The sequence below is a fragment of the Sebastes fasciatus genome, chromosome 4 (genome assembly GCF_043250625.1).
Source record: "Sebastes fasciatus isolate fSebFas1 chromosome 4, fSebFas1.pri, whole genome shotgun sequence".
Taxonomy (NCBI): domain Eukaryota; kingdom Metazoa; phylum Chordata; class Actinopteri; order Perciformes; family Sebastidae; genus Sebastes; species Sebastes fasciatus.
Genome location: NC_133798.1, coordinates 31,815,322 through 31,835,394, shown reverse-complemented (window position 1 = coordinate 31,835,394; position 20,073 = coordinate 31,815,322). Strand labels below are relative to the sequence as shown.

At 42.1% G+C, this 20,073-nt stretch overlaps 1 protein-coding gene across 18 annotated transcripts in view; it reads left to right on the top strand.

The window, feature by feature from the left end:
- Positions 1-20,073, top strand: part of LOC141766652 (suppressor of tumorigenicity 7 protein homolog) — a 62,609-nt gene that overhangs the window by 14,482 nt on the left and 28,054 nt on the right. For 12 of the 18 annotated variants that reach the window (XM_074633657.1, XM_074633655.1, XM_074633652.1 and 9 more), the window contains exon 2: positions 2,399-2,434. The exons of 1 other annotated variant lie outside the window; for it this stretch is intronic. In XM_074633657.1, the coding sequence (XP_074489758.1) occupies positions 2,413-2,434 (22 nt within the window). In that variant the 5' untranslated portion in view covers positions 2,399-2,412. Of the gene's footprint in view, positions 1-2,398; positions 2,435-16,176; positions 16,357-20,073 lie in introns of those variants that run through there. 5 more of the 18 variants (XM_074633659.1, XM_074633656.1, XM_074633658.1 and 2 more) reach the window with 4 other exon arrangements.

Here is a 20,073-nt window from a genome sequence, read left to right as displayed (position 1 = left end):
GGTACTGTAGTAGTAGTAGGGACGATAGAACATTTCCCTGATAATGCTTCATTTTCAAAGGGGTCCCTTGACCTCTGACCTCAACATATGTGAATGAAAATGGGTTCTCTGGGTACCCACGAGTCTCCCCTTTACAGACATGCCCACTTTATGATAATCACATGCAGTTTGGGGCAAGTCATAGTCAAGTCAGCACACTGACACACTGACAGCTGTTGTTGCCTGTTGGGCTTGAGTTTGCCATGTTATGATTTGAGCATATGTTTTATGCTAAATGCAGTACCTGTGAGGTTTTCTGGACAATATTTGTCATTGTTTTGTGTTGTTAACTGATTTCCAATGATAAATATATACATACATTTGCATAAAGCAGCATATTTGTCCACTCCCATTTTGATAAGAGTATTAAATACGTGACAAATCTCCCTTTAAGGTACATTTTGAACAGATAAAAAATGTGTGATTAATTTTGTGAATAGTCTCGATTCAATATTTAAATCGATTGACAGCCCTAATATTTATTTGAAATTTCACATCTTACGTCCACACAACATGCAGTTTCTTTGTGTTTTCTTTGTTCCTACTTCAACGTTAATTAGCTGTGCTTGGTCAGAAATAGCTTTCTTCATTATTTTGGTTTGATATTTAGTTTTTTGGTGGAAAAGGGGTCATTGATATAAATGATGGAAAGAAGTCCTGAATTTTGCTCAGTCTGGAAGCTGCAGATACAAGAGCATCTAGATCCAGAAAGGAAATAGTCCCTTACTGTTTTAATTCTGTTATGCATCACGTGGATGGAAACATATTTACAAATAAACCACAGGACATGTGATGCATTTTGTTTTGGCATGTGATGTGGTATCAAAAAAATTTGAATGTTGCCATCTGGGACACATTTTTATTTATATATATATATCAATTCAGTCATTTTAAAACAATGATTTTTCAATTATATTTGCAATTGTTCTCTAATCTAATAAGTGCCTAGAGGTTATCTGTTGAACGAAATGACATATGTGATTTGATGTTATTCTATATTTTTCTAACAGGCTATAAAGGTTATGTTTATGCAGGTTTGATTGATGATGTTGTGATTACAACAGTAGCTTGGCTCCCTGATGGCCAGGTGTGTGCGTGTGTGTGTGTGTGTGTTGTGTTAACAGCAGGTAAACACACAGCAGTCCCAGCGCTCTGCTTCATACTCTTTTCAATTTGTCGACCTGACAGACTCCCTGCAGCCCCCTGCCCCCCCTCGTTGCTCCCGTTGTATCTCGGTTGTCTTTTTTTTTTGCTCCGAAGTAGACAAACCATTTTGATTGGCCTGCTTCCCACTCTTTTTCTCCAGTGCCCCCATCAGCCCCATCTGCCTTCTTCCTCCTCCCCCTCTGTATCTCTTTATCTGCTCCCCCCCCTCTTCTCCATCTTGCCCTCCCTCTTTCTCTTTTTCATTCATTCCCTCACCTTTGCTTCCACATCCTTGTCCCTTACCTTACATCTCTTTCTTTCTCACATCTTCCACCTTTCTTGCCCTGCTTCCTTTATTTGCTGCTGCCCTTCCATCTCTCCTTCTCTACTCTTGCACCCTCCCGTTTTCTCCTTGTTTCTTTCCCCTTCTCCCTCCCCTCCTTCCTCTCTCTCTCTCTCTCTCTCTCTCTCTCTCTCTCTCTCTCTCTCTCTCTCTCTCTCCATCTGGCAGCAGTAGTCAGTCAGTCTTTATACAGCTCTCTCTCTCCCCCTCTGTTCTGACGTCACTCTCTGTTTGCATAGCTATTGTCTTACAGCGGCTGCAGCAGCAGCGGCAGCAGCTCTTCACCAGATTTTTAGTTTTTCACCCCCTCCTTCTCTCTCCCTTCTCCCCGGGAAACCCTCTCTCTCCTCTCTCCTCTCCATTAGTAAATACTACGGTGGAATGAGAAGTGAGAGAGTGACGGAGAGGAGAGGATGAGAAGGAGGACGTAGACTGCAGAAAGAGGAGGGATGCGATAGCTAGCCACGACCGCATCTCCGTGTCTGGATTGGACCACAGTTTGCCTTGGCTGTGAAGGATTTCTGCTTGTTTTTATTTTATATTCAGTGATTTAATTCTCCACAAGGCCTTTTTTATTTTTTTATTGTTTTTTTTTGCGGCCGGACTAACTGAGCGTGTGTGGACCGGAGGAGGGCTTTTAAAGCCGCGGCGGATAGCGGTGCTGGGGCATCTGGCCGTCTGGGAGGCAGCGACGGCCGGCTGGCTGCATTGTGTTGCTTTGATGACCCCCGCTGTGTAGCTGCCTGCTCATCAACCTCCCCCCCCCCTCCCCTCTCTCTCTCTCTCTCGCTCTCTCCTTCTCTCTCACCCTCCCCTTGCTCTCTCCTCTCTTTCCTCCTTCTCCTCCTCCTCCTCCTCTCTCCATCACAGCTCCCGGCCCAGCCATGTTCGGCACAGAGTCCTCATGTAAGTACCACCAACATCCTCCCGCCTCATCTGTGTTTGTCCTTGTTTATGTGTCTTTTCATGTTTTATCAGAGGCAGAGGAGGAAAAGGAAATGGCTAGGTTCCCTCTATCCCTGCATCCCTCCTCTCCTCTCTTCTTCCTGTTTTGCCTCCATGGTTTGCTGGTGGCAGATTGCATGGGGAGAAATCTGGGATCTACCATTTTAGCACGGAGGGTCGACACTACAAGCTAGCTGGTCACGCTGAGCTCAACGCCTGCCCTGCATTCTCTCACTCTTAGCCTTGCTGTGTGTCGGCGTGTGTATATGTGCAATCATCTCCTGTCCGTATGTATTTCAGTCCTCTCGAGTGTAATGGCGTGCCGGTTGAAAGTGTGTCTTTGTGCATGTTTGCGAGTGACCAATGCCAGAAGATGGATGCTTTCAACCGGAGTTGCATCGTTTTTCAGAAGCATCAGCCTCCTCTTGTCTTCTTTCTCCGGCTCAGTCAGATTGCTGTAAGGTGTAAGCGTAGCATTTCCAGCCACAGATGCTACCAAAGCTAACATAGCATACTGCTGTTGACTGTATCTGTGCACGTGTGTGTCTTTGGGCAATGTGCAGCTCCTAACCTCCCTCAGCAGAGTTGTAGTGTTGATCTCTAGGTGGGCCGACGTCTCCAGGCAAATCACTTCCCCCCCCCTCTACCCCACCCTCTCAAGAAAACCTTTCACTTTGATCAATACCACGATGCCTCGCTCCACTACCTGCTCAAAGCTTCAAGGAAGTCTGAGCTGAGCTAATTGATTCTGTCATGGCCGCACAGTCTGAGCCTAAAGTAACTTATTTCTTTGACGTCAGATCCAAGCTAGCATGCACACAGGACTGTGGTGCGTTAGCATCCTGGCTGTTCCAGTGATGGGAAGCTGTCATGCACCACTCCTCCTCTGAGCAGTAATCTTTGTTTATGAAACGTACAGCTGAGTGGATGACACCGTGGAGTATTCTGGAAGTACAGCCCTCCTGGTACTGCTCACATCTTTCATTTCACCAAAGCCTGGTTGGGGTTGTCCTTGTAGTCTGAGATTCTGAGTTCTTGCCAAAGTCTGAGGTCATTTGAGGGTCAAATGTAATGATTTCACTAAGTCAGTTTGTCCTCAGTGTTTTCAGCTTGCTGGATCTGTTTTTGGCTTTTGAAAGATTATCAAGCAGACATTTTAATGCCAACTTATGGAAAGATCCTTACTTTTGATGTTGTTTTATAATTGTAGGGATTATGTTATGTAATAAGTAGGGCTATAATAACGCGTTAATGCAAATTTGTTTTAGCATCACTAATTTCTTTAACGCATTAACGCAACTTGCGATTATTAGGCTGTAGCGGACTGTAGAAAACCTGAGGAATGCATTGGTACCAACCATGTCACACTAGCTTTTTCGAAACAGGTTAAATAACGCTCCGAGCTTACGCTAAATTTTGGCGAGGAAAAACTGGCGTGGCGATTTTCAAACGTGTCCCTTAACCTCTGACCTCAAGATATGTGAATGAAAATGGATTCTATGGGTACCCACGAGTCGCCCCTTTACAGACATGCCCACTTTATGATAATCACATGCAGTTTGGGGCAAGTCATATTATGTTATGATGTTTGAGCATATATTTTTTTTTAAATGATAGCAAATTAGACAGGAAGTGTGTAGTGTGAGCTCTCCCAGATGTCTGTTCATGCTTATATTTTAAAGTTTGCTTAGGTGTTCAAACATCTGTTTTAGCCACACTTGCATCTGGGTTGCTCCTATTAGTCGATTAGTCGACTAATCTGTTGTTTTGGTTTTAGTCCACTAAAGATTTTTTAGTCGATTAGTCATTTTTTTATGTTTTTTCATGCTGAATGAGTTATTTCCAAGAAACTCATGAGCACATCTTTGGTAAACACAAGATTTAAAGTGGTGGTTTTGTGGGATTCTTCAGATCTGTCGATTAAATCAACTAATCGATTTGTCGACAAAACTGGATGAGTGTTAGTCGACTGAGAATTTCTTTGGTCGAGGACAGCCCTACTTGCATTTGATATTAGATATAGAAGAAGATGGAATGCCATCATAATAGATTGAATAGAAGATACAAATAAGTAGAAATTAACTTATTAATTCATGTCATTATGCTCCTGAAGCATTCAGACATCTAACATAAGTAATTGAAGTGGGAGGGTAAATTCCATTCTCTTTACGTTTCACCTACAAATTGAACAGTAATTTTTACTTATGTGTTCAGTATATTTTTTTCAAAGATGTGAAGTTTATATACAGATGTATAGTTGTTAATGGACACATCTGCTGTAGCAGTAGATGGAACCTGTTATTTGGCATTTTGTAGCCTATAGGACAGTCTGCTGCTGTTAAAATGCTCTCCCATGTTGGCATAGGGCTGCAAGTTTCTCCATTTGGTCATGTGTGCAGTTTGATACAGGTATGCTAGAAAATCATAATTTGATACAAAACTAAATGGTGGTGGTGCTGTTCCAAGGCCACAGTGCATACAAAACATACAGAGAAGATGAATGAATGGGAACCACTGAGTAACAGTTCATAGCAATTGATTTGAAAGAGTGCACGTTTTTGTATTGCCTTTCATAATCCTACATTGAAGAAATGGAGAAATGTAATTAACTGCTCACGGCAGATGATCACAAGCTATTATCAACTATTTACAACTAAGCTTGTCGCCATTATTATTCAGCTCCGTAGTAAACTTCCTTGCTGGTTGCGGTCCTTTCAGTGTGACCACAACAATATACTCAACCACATGAATTAGAGTAGAGTATATATACATTACACGTCACAGCTTCAGTACACTATTATGTGAAACTCGAGTTGTTTTCGTAATCGTATACTGTTATACTATTCATACTATTAAGTGTGATGTACATTTGAGTATGTAGTGCGTTCACACTGTAGAGTATGTGGTTTTTGTGTGCCCGGATGTAGTCCTATACTACATTAGCAGGAATTTCTACGAGACGTGAGCTTACTGCACCTACTCAACTGCCCCACAATGCATTGCTTCTTGGTGCCTTGAACATCAGTCTTGTGAGATTTTGAGCCAGGCTAAAAGCTGTTAATATGTCACCTTATTAAGTTTCAACAGATGTGATCTGAAGGTCGCGCTAATGCTTTCTAGGGATGTTAATAATTAATGGTTCAACCGTTAACTGACATTAAGCATTTTTTAACCGATTAACACTATCGGTTAAAATGGTTAAAAGAAATGTTAATAATGAATTAAAAAGCTGAGAAAAACTCGTCACTTGAAGGAGAAAAGCTGGTCCACCTTAAGAGCCCACCTTAAGAGAGTCTGAGCCGGCGTTACAGATACAGGAAGTTGGCTCCCATCTATAGCTCGCTTGAGCGGAGGAGTTGTAGCCTCGTAGCCGTCTGCTACAGCTACGTTTTGATTTACAGTATGATACGTTCAGGCTATTTCAGTAAAAACTAGTATTGAGCCAAGGTAAATTATATCATCAAGATGTGTTCAAAACTATTCTTGTAAAATGTTGTTTTTGGTCAAGAAACTTGGAATAAATCCAGTTGTTTGAAGAAGATGTTTTCACAGCAATAAAAAAAAAAATAGAAATTAGAGAGGGAATTATGACCTGTTTAACTTCCTAACACTAGCTCTAAGCTGCTGTCAGGATGCCTTGAGACCAGCCCGGCCGTCGCCTGAGCACACTTTAGGAAAAATCATACTTAATCGCTCATTTAGTAGGCAGTATGCAGAAAGTACTGATTCAGTATGTAGTGTGCAGTATGTTAGTATGCAATTTTGAACACAGCCATCAGTCAATCCCACAGTTGCTTGTTTCAGCTAGATCTCACCTAGTGTGTGCTGCCACCAGTGCTACCACCAACCAATCTTGTTAATATATGCCCGTGAAATGTTGATTTTTCATGGGAAATTAGCAGTTTCTTGTTTCCACACAGCTCTGTGCAAATTTATTTATAGCATTTTGAGATTTCCCTGGCAATAGACACACAGACAGACTGGGGAAAAAACACAAAGCCCATTCAACTCTGTAGGTTTAGGTAATAGACTCACCAGCATTTGTTGAAACACTCAGAGGTAAGTGGAGCCCCTTTTATAGGCTATTTCATTGGAATTGCTTTGCTTGGAAACAGCTTGGGTCCAAGTTTATTTCCAAGCAGCAAACACTGCAACAGGAAATGAACTTGGACCCATTTAGGACTTTTTGTTTTATTTGAGACAGTGAAATTGTCTCGAAAAAATGAAGCCCTTGTTAAAGATTCTTGAATGTGAAAATGTCTTTTGTATGAGCTGCTGATCTCCTGCAATCTTCTGACTTACACCATATCTGTTATCTTTTCATGGTTTATGATACTTTTATCCTTTTGTGATGAACCTCTCTAGTCAGGTGGTCCACATTAAGATATTTTGATGTTGTCACAATCACCTTGGTCAAGCTGGTCATCTGGCTTTGACAGAGCCTCTTGTAACTGGATTGTCACCTTACCACAGCAGACTGTTTCACTGAGGAAGGCGCTGCACCTGTACATCAGGGGTGTCAGCTTTGTGTATTTAATAAGCCAACTCTGGTCTCAAGTACTGTATATGCAGATCGAGAGTAACAAAACCCTGGCAAGCGCTCACATCCTTGGCTGGAGTTCCCTTCTGCTCTGCCTCATTCTGCAGCGCTTTAGATAATAGAACCATCTAAACAGATGAAATTGTAAAAGCTTTTATGTATTTGCTTGTGTCATAGTGGCTTGAAATGAGCCTTAACCACATTAATTTTTGACATTAACGTAATTACTGTGAACGGTCAACTGCCAAACTGTTGCTGGAGAAAAAGAGCTGCCTCTATCAACCTCTGTGATGCATTTGACATTGAGGGTCAGTGTTCAATTTTGTGGGAAATGTGCCAAATTGCTCTCTGGAACCCAAACTGGCAGGACTCATTATGGCAGATGGCAGAGGCAGTGAAAAGCCAGAAAAAATCACTTCCAACTCAGGATGTCATGATACCAGAAATTTAGTAGTCGTTACCAATACCAGTGAAATTCCACCATTCTCGATACCCAATTTGATACTACGGCGAAAAACAAAAACAAAACATACACTCCTTTATTACCATTTGCATATTGTTTTTTGCAAATATATTATTAATCCCTGAAGATCCGCCTCAAGTGTCTTGCCAAAAACAAAATATTACAAGATTACTTTGAACACATCATAATGTGATGATTTACCTTCGCCCAATACTCATTTTTACTGAATAGAGCCTGAAAGCATCATGGCATCGCATAATGTAACTCAATGCAACCTCCGTACGTTAGCGGTTAGCTCTGTTATTTAGGCAAGCAGGACTGTGCTGCCCACCAGCTGCCAACAGCTAACGTTACTAGCTCTCCTCCTGCCGATTTCAACGCAGATTCGTTGTTCACAATGTAGCATTATCAGGGAAACTGTCTATCGTTCCTGGGACACCGGGACGCTGTTATTCTCGAGCCCTGATCCCCGGTACCTAAGGTACTTTAGAAAAACGAGTACCCTCACATTTTCAGAATTTTAGCAACAACTTGGTATTGAGTTGGGCCCTCGTCTGCCCAACAATCGCCGATTGCCGATATATTAGCGCAGGTGTGTGTGCGCGGCGTGCAGCCCCCCCTCCCCCGCCGCTGAAGTTTCTGGGAGATCAGCTGGGAGATCAGCTGGGAGATCAGCTGGGAGATCAGCTGTTCCAGCGGCAAAGCATCGTAAAACATACTTAATTCAAACTCGACAGAAACAAAATAAAACTTGCCAATACCATCTTGGTTTGTCTTTCCCACAATCACCAGCTCTGGTTTGGTTGAAATAAACCCTTATTTCAAGTTTAAAGTTTCAGTAGGCAACGATTTTTTGCCATCATTGGGCAAAAATTCCATAATAACCTTTCAGCATATTGTAATACAACTGCTCGGCCAATCGCCGATGGCCGATATATTTGTCCAATCTCCCAACCCTAACTTGGTACCGCAGTATCGGTTCTCGTGACATCCCTACATCCAACGTGTTTATCCTCTTTAGTGCAGGTAATGCAAATCCTATTTGTTTCCTCTTATTATATCAAGTTATAGAAATGTATTCGAAAATACACATAGGAAAGTTAAACATACACTTCAGCTACAATTACCCTTACATATCTGCTGATTATCCTCATTCATCAGACTCCTCCTTGTGTTTTTTTGTACCATTTTAACAAATGAAACCTCACTTTAAAACAGTAGAACAAATGTAAAGAAATATGTGGTAAATTGCAGCAGAAGCCAAAAAAACGCATCTTACTAGCACCCAGTGTGAGCAGAAACATCATCCACTCCATACACTTCTGGGTAAATGCAATTACCTTGTCACGCACGCACGCACGCACGCACGCACGCACGCACATACACGCATACATAGACGGGGCTCATTTCTAGACATTTGACCTCATCAGCTGTCACCTCCCTGCCCCCATCTCTCTCTTCAACAAACCAATCCAACACAGGAGTGGGTAAGTGGAGACTGCATTCTATCCTGCTTTGTCTTCTTTGGCCCTGTGTGTTAGAGGGTGTTATGAGGAAGAAATGTACATTTCAGTAGCTGTACAATAAGTCTACACTTTATCAAAACGGAGGTCAGTACTTGCAATTTCCTGGGTGGCACAAGACTTTATTCCTGCCTGAAGCGGTATTGATTTTTTCTTTCAAAGTCATTTAAACTTCATCATTAGTACACAACGAACAGTGACAGAAAGTGAGCAAGAGTGGAAGTGAATAACTTATTATAAAAACTTCAGGTTGGATTCAAAACAGTGACTTGTAGTTAAATGAAATGCACCTCAGCCCATTCAATCAGCACTGCAGCCTCGGGGCTATTGATTATCTGATGTCAAATTGTCTTAGAGCAGGGGTCTCAAACTCGCGGCCCGCGGGCCAATTGCGGCCCGCAAGACGATATTTTGTGGCCCCCACCTTGATATGAAAGTTTAATGTTAGTGCGGCCCGCAAATTTTTTTTTTTTTTATAAAGTTTTTTATAAAGTTTTTTTTGGGGGCATTTTTTCATTTTTATTGACAGGACAGTGGATAGAGTCTTGGAAAGGGGGGAGAGAGAGAGTGGATGCGGAAAGGGCCACAGGCCGGATTCGAACCCGGGCCGCCGCGGTCAGGACCAAGTCTTGTTACATGGGCGCCCGCTCTACCAACTGAGCTAACCAGGCGCCCTCGGCCCGCGAGTTTTATGTGAATGGCAGTTTGCCGTTGAAGGTCCCTTTGTTGCGCGAGCCCGAGCTGAACGAACCTACCAATCACAGTGGGGTATATGGCTCCCGGGGACGGGCAATCGGCCGGGCTTGATGCAAGCAGAGAAACATTTCACAACAACTGTGGCGGCGCCCGTGTAACATCGCATAAGCTTGATTAAAGCTTGATTTATACTTCTGCGTTGAATCGACGCCGTAGCCTGACGTGCACCTCTCCAGAAATGTAACTACACGTCGCGGCGACGCAGACCGCAACAGCTGTGATTGGTCCAGTCTCTCAGCGATGCTGAGCGGCCAGGACCAAGTTCTACTTCTCTCTGCCTCCATCTTTTCAATGTTTGTTCACACAAATCCACTCAGATATATTTTCTCTTTTCGGCGTTGCAGTAATATCAGTAAAAGTTCTGTGGTTCAACAGTTATTAGCTCCAACTCCGCTCAGTTTCTGTTTGTAGTACAAGAAGAAGGAAACTCATAGAGACGCCGCCGCCAACTAGCGGTTTGGTGGTGTAATTGCAGAGCAACACAAACACAGCAGGCACAACTTTATTGCGGAGTGACACCAAGTGGAATGAATATATATCTTGTCACACAGCCCCAATCATGTCTTTTTCAAAGCCTGCAGTGAAGAGAAAGGTTGGTGACGAGCACAGACAATTTCAGGAAAAGTGGGAGACGCAATAGAGGCCATGTTCAGAAGAACCGTTCATGTTCTTCAATGTTCCATTAATGTTCAGGACAGTTCATGTTCAGAAGAACCCATTCAAGTTAAAGAACTGTTAATAATGACGTTTGAGAAGATTGTTTTTTTTTTTAACAAAGCTTTTTTTGTGGAATACCTGATGCGGCCCAGCCTCACCCAGACTCTGCCTCCAGCGGCCCCCAGGTAAATTGAGTTTGAGACCACTGTCTTAGAGGAACTGAGATCTTATTATCATTGATGTGAACTGAAGGGACCACCAGTGACAAAGGACACTTTTGCTGGAGCATATTTACAGATTAGACCCTCAATAATCTGTAATATGCACTGTTACATATGTGAAGTAGGCTTGGATGTCCCCAGCCAAAAATAGAGTGACACTTGTTGTCCACATACTCTGGTGGAAACCTGAACACTACACTAACAGCAGACCGGGCTATTTCTGTGTAAGTTTAATGTTAGATTGACAACAGTATGCCTGCTGATAAGGATGAACTCGGGGAAATGCAATTGGCAAATGGATGTACTTTTTTATTGTGGGAGGATTGCTTTAGGCCGTACCTTATATCACTTCTATTGCTCATATCTCTCCAACGTTGTATAAGTGCTATTTCATCAGTGGCCATTATGTTGTTTTTTTAAGACGGGTATTATTTTGTCTGTTGCCCGACAAGATCACATCATCTTTCAATGCAGGGATAAGCCACTAATGGGCTTTGAACTGTCTTGCTGAGGAAGCTCCAGGTTCTGTGTCGTATTTGTTTGTTGCACTGTCGGTGCCCATGAGCAGAATAAGGTGCTTACTAAAAATGGCCATTTGATGAATGCCAAACAGCAGTCTGACGGCAACCAGTTGTCTCTGTTGCTGTGGTAACCCCCGTAAGAATGGCAAAACGGCAGAGTGATCGGGTTTCTGTGGTAACTGCTGATTCTGCTATTTTTGTCTCCTGAGCTCATAGTGGCTGGAACTTGTGCGAGCCAAAAAGGAGGCTTATTTTAGATAAAGGATCTTCAGTAAGGACTTAAGCTCATATCCCATGGAAGAGTCACTAATGCATTCTCATGGATTATGACCTCTGACCCTAAATCCTCACCCAACAGATGTACGATCTGGAAACATCTCTTTAATATAAACCCTTTACACTTTGTTAGGGCTCCAATATTGAATTTTAAGAGAGGAAACTTAAACCTGGTTGAGAGGCTGTTTTTGTTTACATGCAAGTTGTTCAATCACCTCCACTGCTGGGATTACAGTTTCATTCTGATTGGAGACATCCATACCAAAGAACGTATATAGCCAAAAAGTGAAAGTCGCTTGGTCGTTCCATTGCAACTTCAGCGCCCAGCAGCAAAGCTTACACCATTTTGGACTGAAAGCAACTACCGTACGCCAGTAAAACGTCCGCCTACAAAGTGCCTTACAAAAGTAAACCAAAATTATTTCTATTCTATTGTCATATTCTACCGAAATGGCCTGTGTTAAACAATAAAATATTATAAATATAATAAACATTTTCAGTCCAAAATGGTGGCATCGGCTGTTGTCAAAAAACACCGGGGTATCGTCCCTTTGTTTCTTTACTTTTTGTCCATACTAGGGACTTAAAAGACTCTTGATACTGAATGGCATGTTATTGGAAGGCACCCGCCAAAAGGAAGGTATTGCTTATGAACAATTTTGTAATAATTGCCAAGTTAATTGAACATTTGTTTTGTGCTCAACAGTAACAGTTGCCAGGTTGCCATTGGCAACCATTTTGAGAAATTTGCAACCAATTCTCGGCCTTTCGTTGCCATCAGTAGCAACCATTTTTTAACATATAAAATGTAGGGACAGCAGAACGTGTTCCCCCAAAATATATGTATATATGTTTTATATTTGTTGCATTATTGATATTTAAATATTGCTGTTACAGTCAGAACCGGAACCAGACAACGCTGCATGTGCGTTGGTGCGTTTACTCACACAAATTGATTAAACGGACAAAGAACCAGATGAACCTGAACGAAAAACTAAAAAGAAATTTGTGCAATCTACACAAAACCAAAAATTAAAATATACCGGAGTTATTATTACTTGAGTTGACCACCTGGTTTTCAGCTTTCGTTTGTCACTGTAAAAACAGTGGAACATAATAGAGCTTCATTTGTATTTTTTCATGAATTTACTTGTTTAAATTTTGTCAGTAAATTTTGATGGAGGTCTGTTGCCTCGATCATTCATAGCTGTTCAGTGCTGTAATATTACGTAAACCACAGGGTGTTCAGACAAGATCTCAGCTATTCAACAGAAAAACCTGGAAACGTTTTACATCATCGAAAGTCATTTTACTGGCACTCAAGATCTCCATATATGGATCTGAGGCTGGTTGAGAAACTATTCAGCAAACAGGACCAGCTCCCAGGCCATTTGCCGCTGCCATCCATAACTTCAGCGGTCCACAGCCCGTGCCAACAGAAACAGAGCTCAGACTCTTGAGGTTTAATGATCATAGACTTGGCCAGAACCAGGGGAGGTGAGATCATTCTGCTGCTCTTGAATTCAAGCTCAGCACGCTCACCCCACTTCCTATGGATATTGTTAAATTACTTTGAGCGTATTAACCATTGGACAACCAATTCTGTGATTGCAGTAGGGTCGATTCCCACCAGGGCCACAAATACCAAACACTCGCTCATGTTCTGTGTGCCACTTTGGCTCAAACGTCATAATGTGCATCATCTTTAAAGTTCTGGATCCTTTTGAATAATACTGCCATCAAATGGAACTTGTGAGCTCGTGGTTACGACATGGGAAGTCGTGTATGTGATATGCTTGGTGTTCAAATGTTTAGGATGTGAGAACACTGCTGCGAGGCAACTGCAACTTGGACGCTGCGGTTGGCGTCTAGAATCCACCAAGGCTAACAATTTAGCAAGCTAGCGAATGGATAACATTATGCAGGAAATGCAAAGGCACTCAGACATTATACAATTACAAAGAAAAACTTTATAATACAAAAATGTCAATATATTAACTTATCAACCCCCCGAAAATGAACTTTTCAGAAAATGTCCACTGAATACCACGAGAGGGGGGGCGTTCATAAGGACAGTTCTCTTCAACATGGTAAACACTAGAAAATATTGATACACATGAGTATCGTGATATCATGTTGTGTGATTCTCCAAAGCACTGTATCGATATTTAATTAACCTCTTAAAAATCCGACCGCCCACAGTCGGACCCGGACGCTATTCGATCTTTCGGAGGTTGTAGGGGGCGGAAGTTACTGGCATCCTAGAAAAATAGAAAACTATCTATAGGAATCTATTGATACCATGCATGTCATAGTAGCTTGTTGAGAAGGAGGCTAAGTAAAGCTGCAAATTTACACTAAATTTTGGCGAGGAAAAACTGGCATGGCCATTTTCAAAGGGGTCCCTTGACCGCTGACCTCAAGATATGTGAATGAAAATGGGTTCTATGGGTACCCAAGAGTCTCACCTTTACAGACATGCCCACTTTATGATAATCACATGCAGTTTAAGGGCAAAAAACATTCACGTTTTTGGCATGCAGTATAAATGTGTTATTTTTGCCTATTCTAAAATGGTTAATTTCTGGTGTGTTCTTTATACTATGACAGTTTTCCTAAAATTACATTTTAAAAATTTCAAAATATCTTCTTGCTTACAGTATCGCAATATATTGAATCGTTACCCCTGTATCATGATGGGTTTCGTATCGCCAGATTCTTGCCAATACACAGCCCTAGTACACACGACCCCATTTGGAGACCATACGATATGTTCTTCCGTTCACCTTCTGTGCACTTGTTTGGTATAAAAATGTTCAAATTTAAGAATTTAAAACATTTGAAAATGTGAAAATTGTTTTTTGGCAGGATCAGAATATTGGCATTCAAAAGCACAGAGTACTTGAATATCTTATTGAGTTGAGGTTCATGCCTGGTAGCTGTAAAATCCCTGCTTCTCTGGATGCTAATATTCCCTCATAACACAGTAAGTAAAAGGCCTGATGGTAGCATTGATAAAAGATTAGAGCGCTCGATGCTACCAACACCATAAACCAACAGAGTGCAGTGGACTGGTGTCAATTAGTCGGATAAGTTGGACCCTCTGCTGTGGATGGGCGAGGTGAGGAATGAAAACATCACTGTTCTTGGCATACTCCCTCAGCCATAATCATTATGTGTGCTTGGCTACTGATGAAAAGGGACTTTTTGGGTAGCTTGCAGAAGGAGCTTGAATATGATTAACACCCGGGGCTGCATGGTACGGACAGAATATTATTTGGCTGATACGGTTCTGTCTGCTCGGAGAGTATTTAACTGTGGATTTAAGGGGCAGGCCGCTGTGGTGGAGTTGCAACGAAAGGAAAGCTTATGATGTGGAAACCTCTTCCTCCTTGACGAAACACAGAAAACGTCTCATTTGTCTGTTGCGTGATTGTATTCAAATTATAGGTCTTCTGGAAAAGGAGGAATAAATTATGGAGACCATAATTTGACAAGCCTTTACTGTTCTGTCATCATGTTGGTGTTTGCTCTCTCAAAGCACCACCGTTCAGCTGTTCACGTAGCAGCTGTGTGTTTGATTTCAAGTAGTTTTAAGTGTAAACACCTGGATTTCAACACACTTCAATGGCACATGCTGGGATAATCTCACATTTGACACCGTCACGACCAGCCCCTCTCTCTTATGTAGTATTTCTGAGCTCTGAGGTGATCCCAAAACATTTCATTCTCACTCCTTTGATTCCTGATTGTGCTGACAAATTTAGGTTAAAATTAGAATTTGCATCCTCTTCATTATCAGGGCTGCCTTGTAGAAAAGGGGCCGTTGGTGGAGACGGTCGCATGATAATTCTTCTCGGTGGATCTTCAAGGAAGCGCAGTGATAATTGAATCAGTGCAGTGGCATCTCGTAGAGGAAATCGCTGCATTTGTCATCATCATGTTCAAACGCTCACATGGAACTGCAGCTAACATTGTCAGCCATTTAATTTCACCGGGCTCTCTTCCATCCTTCGTCTCTAGCATCCCCGCAAGCTGAAGAAGGAAAGAAAGAAAGAAAGAAAGAAGGAAAGAAAGAAAGAAAGAGCCTCGTGACCAGAAGGTCACTGCATCTAATCAATGGGTCGAGAGGGAAATCCTGTGTCCGGGTGAAAGCAAATGATAATGTTTCACCCTCCCCTAACAACTGCTGCTGAGGGGCTCTAGAGCAAGGCACTTAACCCCTACTTAACTACTCCATTAAAGCTGGTCAGTGGCCATCTGGAAGACTGGAGTGATACAGGGCTGATGCTTGGAGTAAATGTGTGTCAAAGAAGCTGAAAAACCAAATGGATTCTTATGAAGGCTCTGTAGATGAATAAAAATCCATATTTCAATTACAATAATCACAGGATTGAACCTTGACTCTTTGTAAATCTGCACAGAGGAAGCTCCTTCATCCATCGTGCTGTAGGGTCATTTAGGGGTTGTCATGGTTACCTCTGCAGGAGGAGGCTAAGGAGCACCTGCCCCGCCCCCCTTCATTAAAATCCATGTTATTGATTGGCTGGACTGCTATCTACAGGCCACCCCCCCACCCCCTTCCCGTATTTATTCTGCTGGGTTACTAGAGGGAAAGCAGGACAGAGCTGGCTTACAATTGCGTCGGGCTGCTGTCACTCACAGACGGCAGCCAATCAAGAACCACACCAGGGGCCCCCCACTAATAAATGTGCTCTATGAAAGACGGGTAGCTGCTGCTTAGCGTGTTGTATGGATGTGGACAGCCAGTGGAGAAACACTCTCTTGATTTCTGGTGGAAGAAGGACACAGTCTCACTTTCACTGACTGTGTCTTAGCCTAAGTTTTATATTTATATTTAAAAGGAGAAAATGTCTTATTAGTGTGCTGGTGGCTCTAGTTTCAGAGGTTTCAGTGGAATGGAGGGTAAGTAATGTGGTGCTGCTTCTTTTGCTCTGCTGATGACACGCTGTGTGTAGTCAGGAACTGTACGGTAGCTGTGTCCCTGATCTTTTCCTTGCAAATGGCCTTTGAATTGTGTACAGCAGGTGGCCCTGTACATTTTGTATTGATATTCATGAAGTGGACGGTTTGCTCAGCGCGTGGGCGAAGGCCTGCTGGCTGTGTGTGTGAGTGTGTGTGAGTGTGTGTGTGTGTGTGTGTGTGTGTGTGTGTGTGTGAGTGTGTTGCTTGCCTCCTTTATGTCTTAGTTGTATATCTGCGTGTGTGTGTGTGGAATACACTAGCTGAAGCAGATATCTGTGTTTACATAGCGGCTTGTTGAGCAGAGCTAGATTAAAAGCCCGCGGTAGGGAGAGGGAAAGCCATTCAATCTTTGTATTCACTTTCTGTTGATGTCCCATATGTTTGTTTTCTTTATTTACTTTTATTCTCTGCGGTTGTGGAAAATAATTAAGAATGAAAGGTTGTTTGACGGATTGTGTCAGCCTTTGCAGCCTCCCGCACAACATCCTAGTTGTTGTTTGAAACTGCCTTACCCATCAGCCAGCAAGTAAAGCAAAGAAAAATAATAAATGAATCTCTCTCCCGTTCTCATTTTTCCAGTTGCTTTATTGACATAAAATTAAAATGATAATAATGCCAAAGCATTTCAGGGCTTGACAAAGCAATTTGCCTGTTGTATTTAGAGGTGTAACGGTAAACAAAAGTCACGATTTGGTTCAGGTAGGTGAGAGGAAAAAAAAAATACTGTGAAAATCTCTGATCCTGCTTTTGATTTTCCAACTTTTTTTTAATTTTTGATGGTCAAAATCGGTGGCTAATTTCGATCAATTTCCGATTTAGAATCTATATTCCCTTATATATTATAAGGGAAAAAGTACCAGTTCGGCACTACATCCGTTGTTTGGAAGTACTTCTACTGACATGAAACATCTACTGAAATGTTTTTGTTAGTAAATGGAAGAAATTGATGATTTATGACACAGTGGAAAATGCTTATGGGCTAACTGATGTATACATTACAAGAAAAAAAGTTCTAAGTTAACATACACAGTACTTTTGGTTGCATGTACAAACAAAAACTCTAAAAACTAAAACTCGGATCTTGGCTTGGGTCTTGAGGAGTTGTAGCATTTATTCACCGACAAATAAACTGCACACACTGCACTGCTACGTTCAGCTAAAACGTTAACAACACATACCGTTACTGCTAACTTCATACTCAACATCACACACACACGCTCTCTCTCCCTCTCTCTCTCGACCGCACACAGACTAACGTTACGGGCCGCCGGGCTTGCAATACACTGGCTGGCGGAAACTCATCTTGTTTCGTCACCCCAAAAATGTGAACTTTCCGGTAAACAAGCACAACGTGCGCCTCGTTTATGGACAAAATATTATGTAACCACGTTGTCATATTGCTTATTAATGCAATACAAGCTGGATTTAGCGCCATGAAGCGCAGATTGTCGGCAACTTCTTAATTTGCCAGAACGTGTCATGATGACAAATGCCGGTTCAGTCGCTTTGCATAAAATCAAACCAGTGAATGCTCGTACATCGGACCGGACCAGACTAGCAAACCCCGGGAAGCGACCCAACTGTATACACATGTGACACACAGAAGGACTAATACCAGCTACTGCTGCTGTGACAGATGCTGGCTACACTCCGCTTTGCTCAAAGGTCAAAGGAGGTAGTTGGACCCAGACAGGCTCTGCTAGCAGCCCCATCAGTCAGGGTCAGGCACACGAGCCAGGCTATGAGGCGCTCCCTAATCGGCCCCGCCAGCAAACATTTCAGGGATGAGCAGCCGAGCAGGAGTGACTTACAACTCAGGTTAGGATGCAGGCGGCCTGCAGAAGTCTTGTGTTACTCACACGTTGCTTCTTTCATTTCCCATAACAATCAAACGCTCATTTATCCATCTTAACATCTACTAAGCTGTTGAGAAACCATTCATATGCACTTAAAACAACATGAGTAGTGAATAAATACATAGTTTACAGCATGACTCAGTTTTACAAGACAGCAGCGCCCTGTAGTGACACTTGGTAATGAAAAACTGAAGGACACACATTCGAGCTCCATATGTGAGCTGTAAAACTCACCACCGCATGCATCACTGTTTTCAAAGCAGGAATTCAAAATGAATTCAGTAAGTTGCTTGAACAGATGTAGTACAGCTGTTGATGGGCATGATGAGATGAGCTATTTTCAAGTCCTACCACTAATGCTGCAGGAGTGAGCTACTGCTACTGTAGTGTATTAACATTGATGCTCTTAAGCCATTTCTGCACATCTTTGGCTTTATGTTTTCAGACATTGTCTTTCACGGCACACTGAATGAGACGATCACTATTAAATGTTTCAGGGTGGTTGAGAGTGTTCACATCCAAAATGGATGAACAGTGTAGGACTCAAAGACTTTTAAAAGCCATCAAAACGAGCAAGAAGTGAAACTGCAGTACAGGCCTGTCAGAGCTTCACTATCAACTGCTGATGGCTGTGGGTTGGAGACTTCACACAGCCAGTGACTGCAAAGGATTTGCAAATATTAAAATTTAGTTCAATTTCTGTGAAAAAAGGCAGTGTTGTAGGCAGTATATTTTTTGCATCATTTGGTAAAAATTCCATAATAACCTTTCAGCAAATTGTAATTCAAGTGTTCTGAGAGAAAACTAGACTTCTGCACCTCCTCATGGCTCTGTTTTCAGGCTTTAAGAAAATCTAGCCCGTTACGGGAGACTTTGGCCAATCACAGGTCATTTCAGAGAGAACTTATTGAGCGTTCCTATTGGCTGTGCTCCGGCTGGTGGGCGGTGCTTGGTATTTCCTCAGCTGATCTCAACATGGCTGCCGGGTCACAAACTTTCTCATTTTACAACTAAACAGTACACTACAAGATGTTTCTGGAAACATTTGAGGAGAGAAATAGGCATTACAGTAACAGAATATTGATTCATATTTGATCCGCGCTGCCTAGTTTGAACGTTTGATCGGAGTTCTTGAGTGATTGACAGCTGCTCAGAGACGGCAAGGCTCCAGATCAGCTCTGATTCGTTGTTTTCCTCTGGTCTGTGAAATCTCATAGATGCCATTAGAAGCACCGAAGGACACAGAGGCACATGATTTTTTTCAGATTACCGGTCTCATGTACTATTGTCAGGAAATAGCGACCTTTTTAAAAAAACAACATTTTTAATCATATTTGCTCCATTTCTACTTTAACTTTAACTGATCAGATGTATTCGTAGTTTCCCATAAAATTGGACATCTCTGTATAAAAATGGCCGCCGTTCCTTAAAGGTTCCTCTAATGTGGACGTAAACACTCTCAAATTAAGTCTGAATGTCTGCACTAGGATCTCATATTCAGTGTTTCATATTCAGCTTACAGGAGCAAACAAAATGAAAAACAAAATTCTTTGGGATTATAGAGTTGCCACCCCATTTTGTACCGCTCGTAACGTAACATAATGGTGTTATCATGAGCATACAATGTGGTGATGACCAAGACCAAGACCTTGGCTTTCCGCTGCAAAAAGAATGAATGCTCTAGCTGTTATGATTTTTATTTTAGATTGATATAAACAGGATCATAAAAACAACTGTGGTACCTGTGGCATGTCTGTTTTTAAAGGGTTAAATACTTTTATTTCAACAATATTTTGGCCTC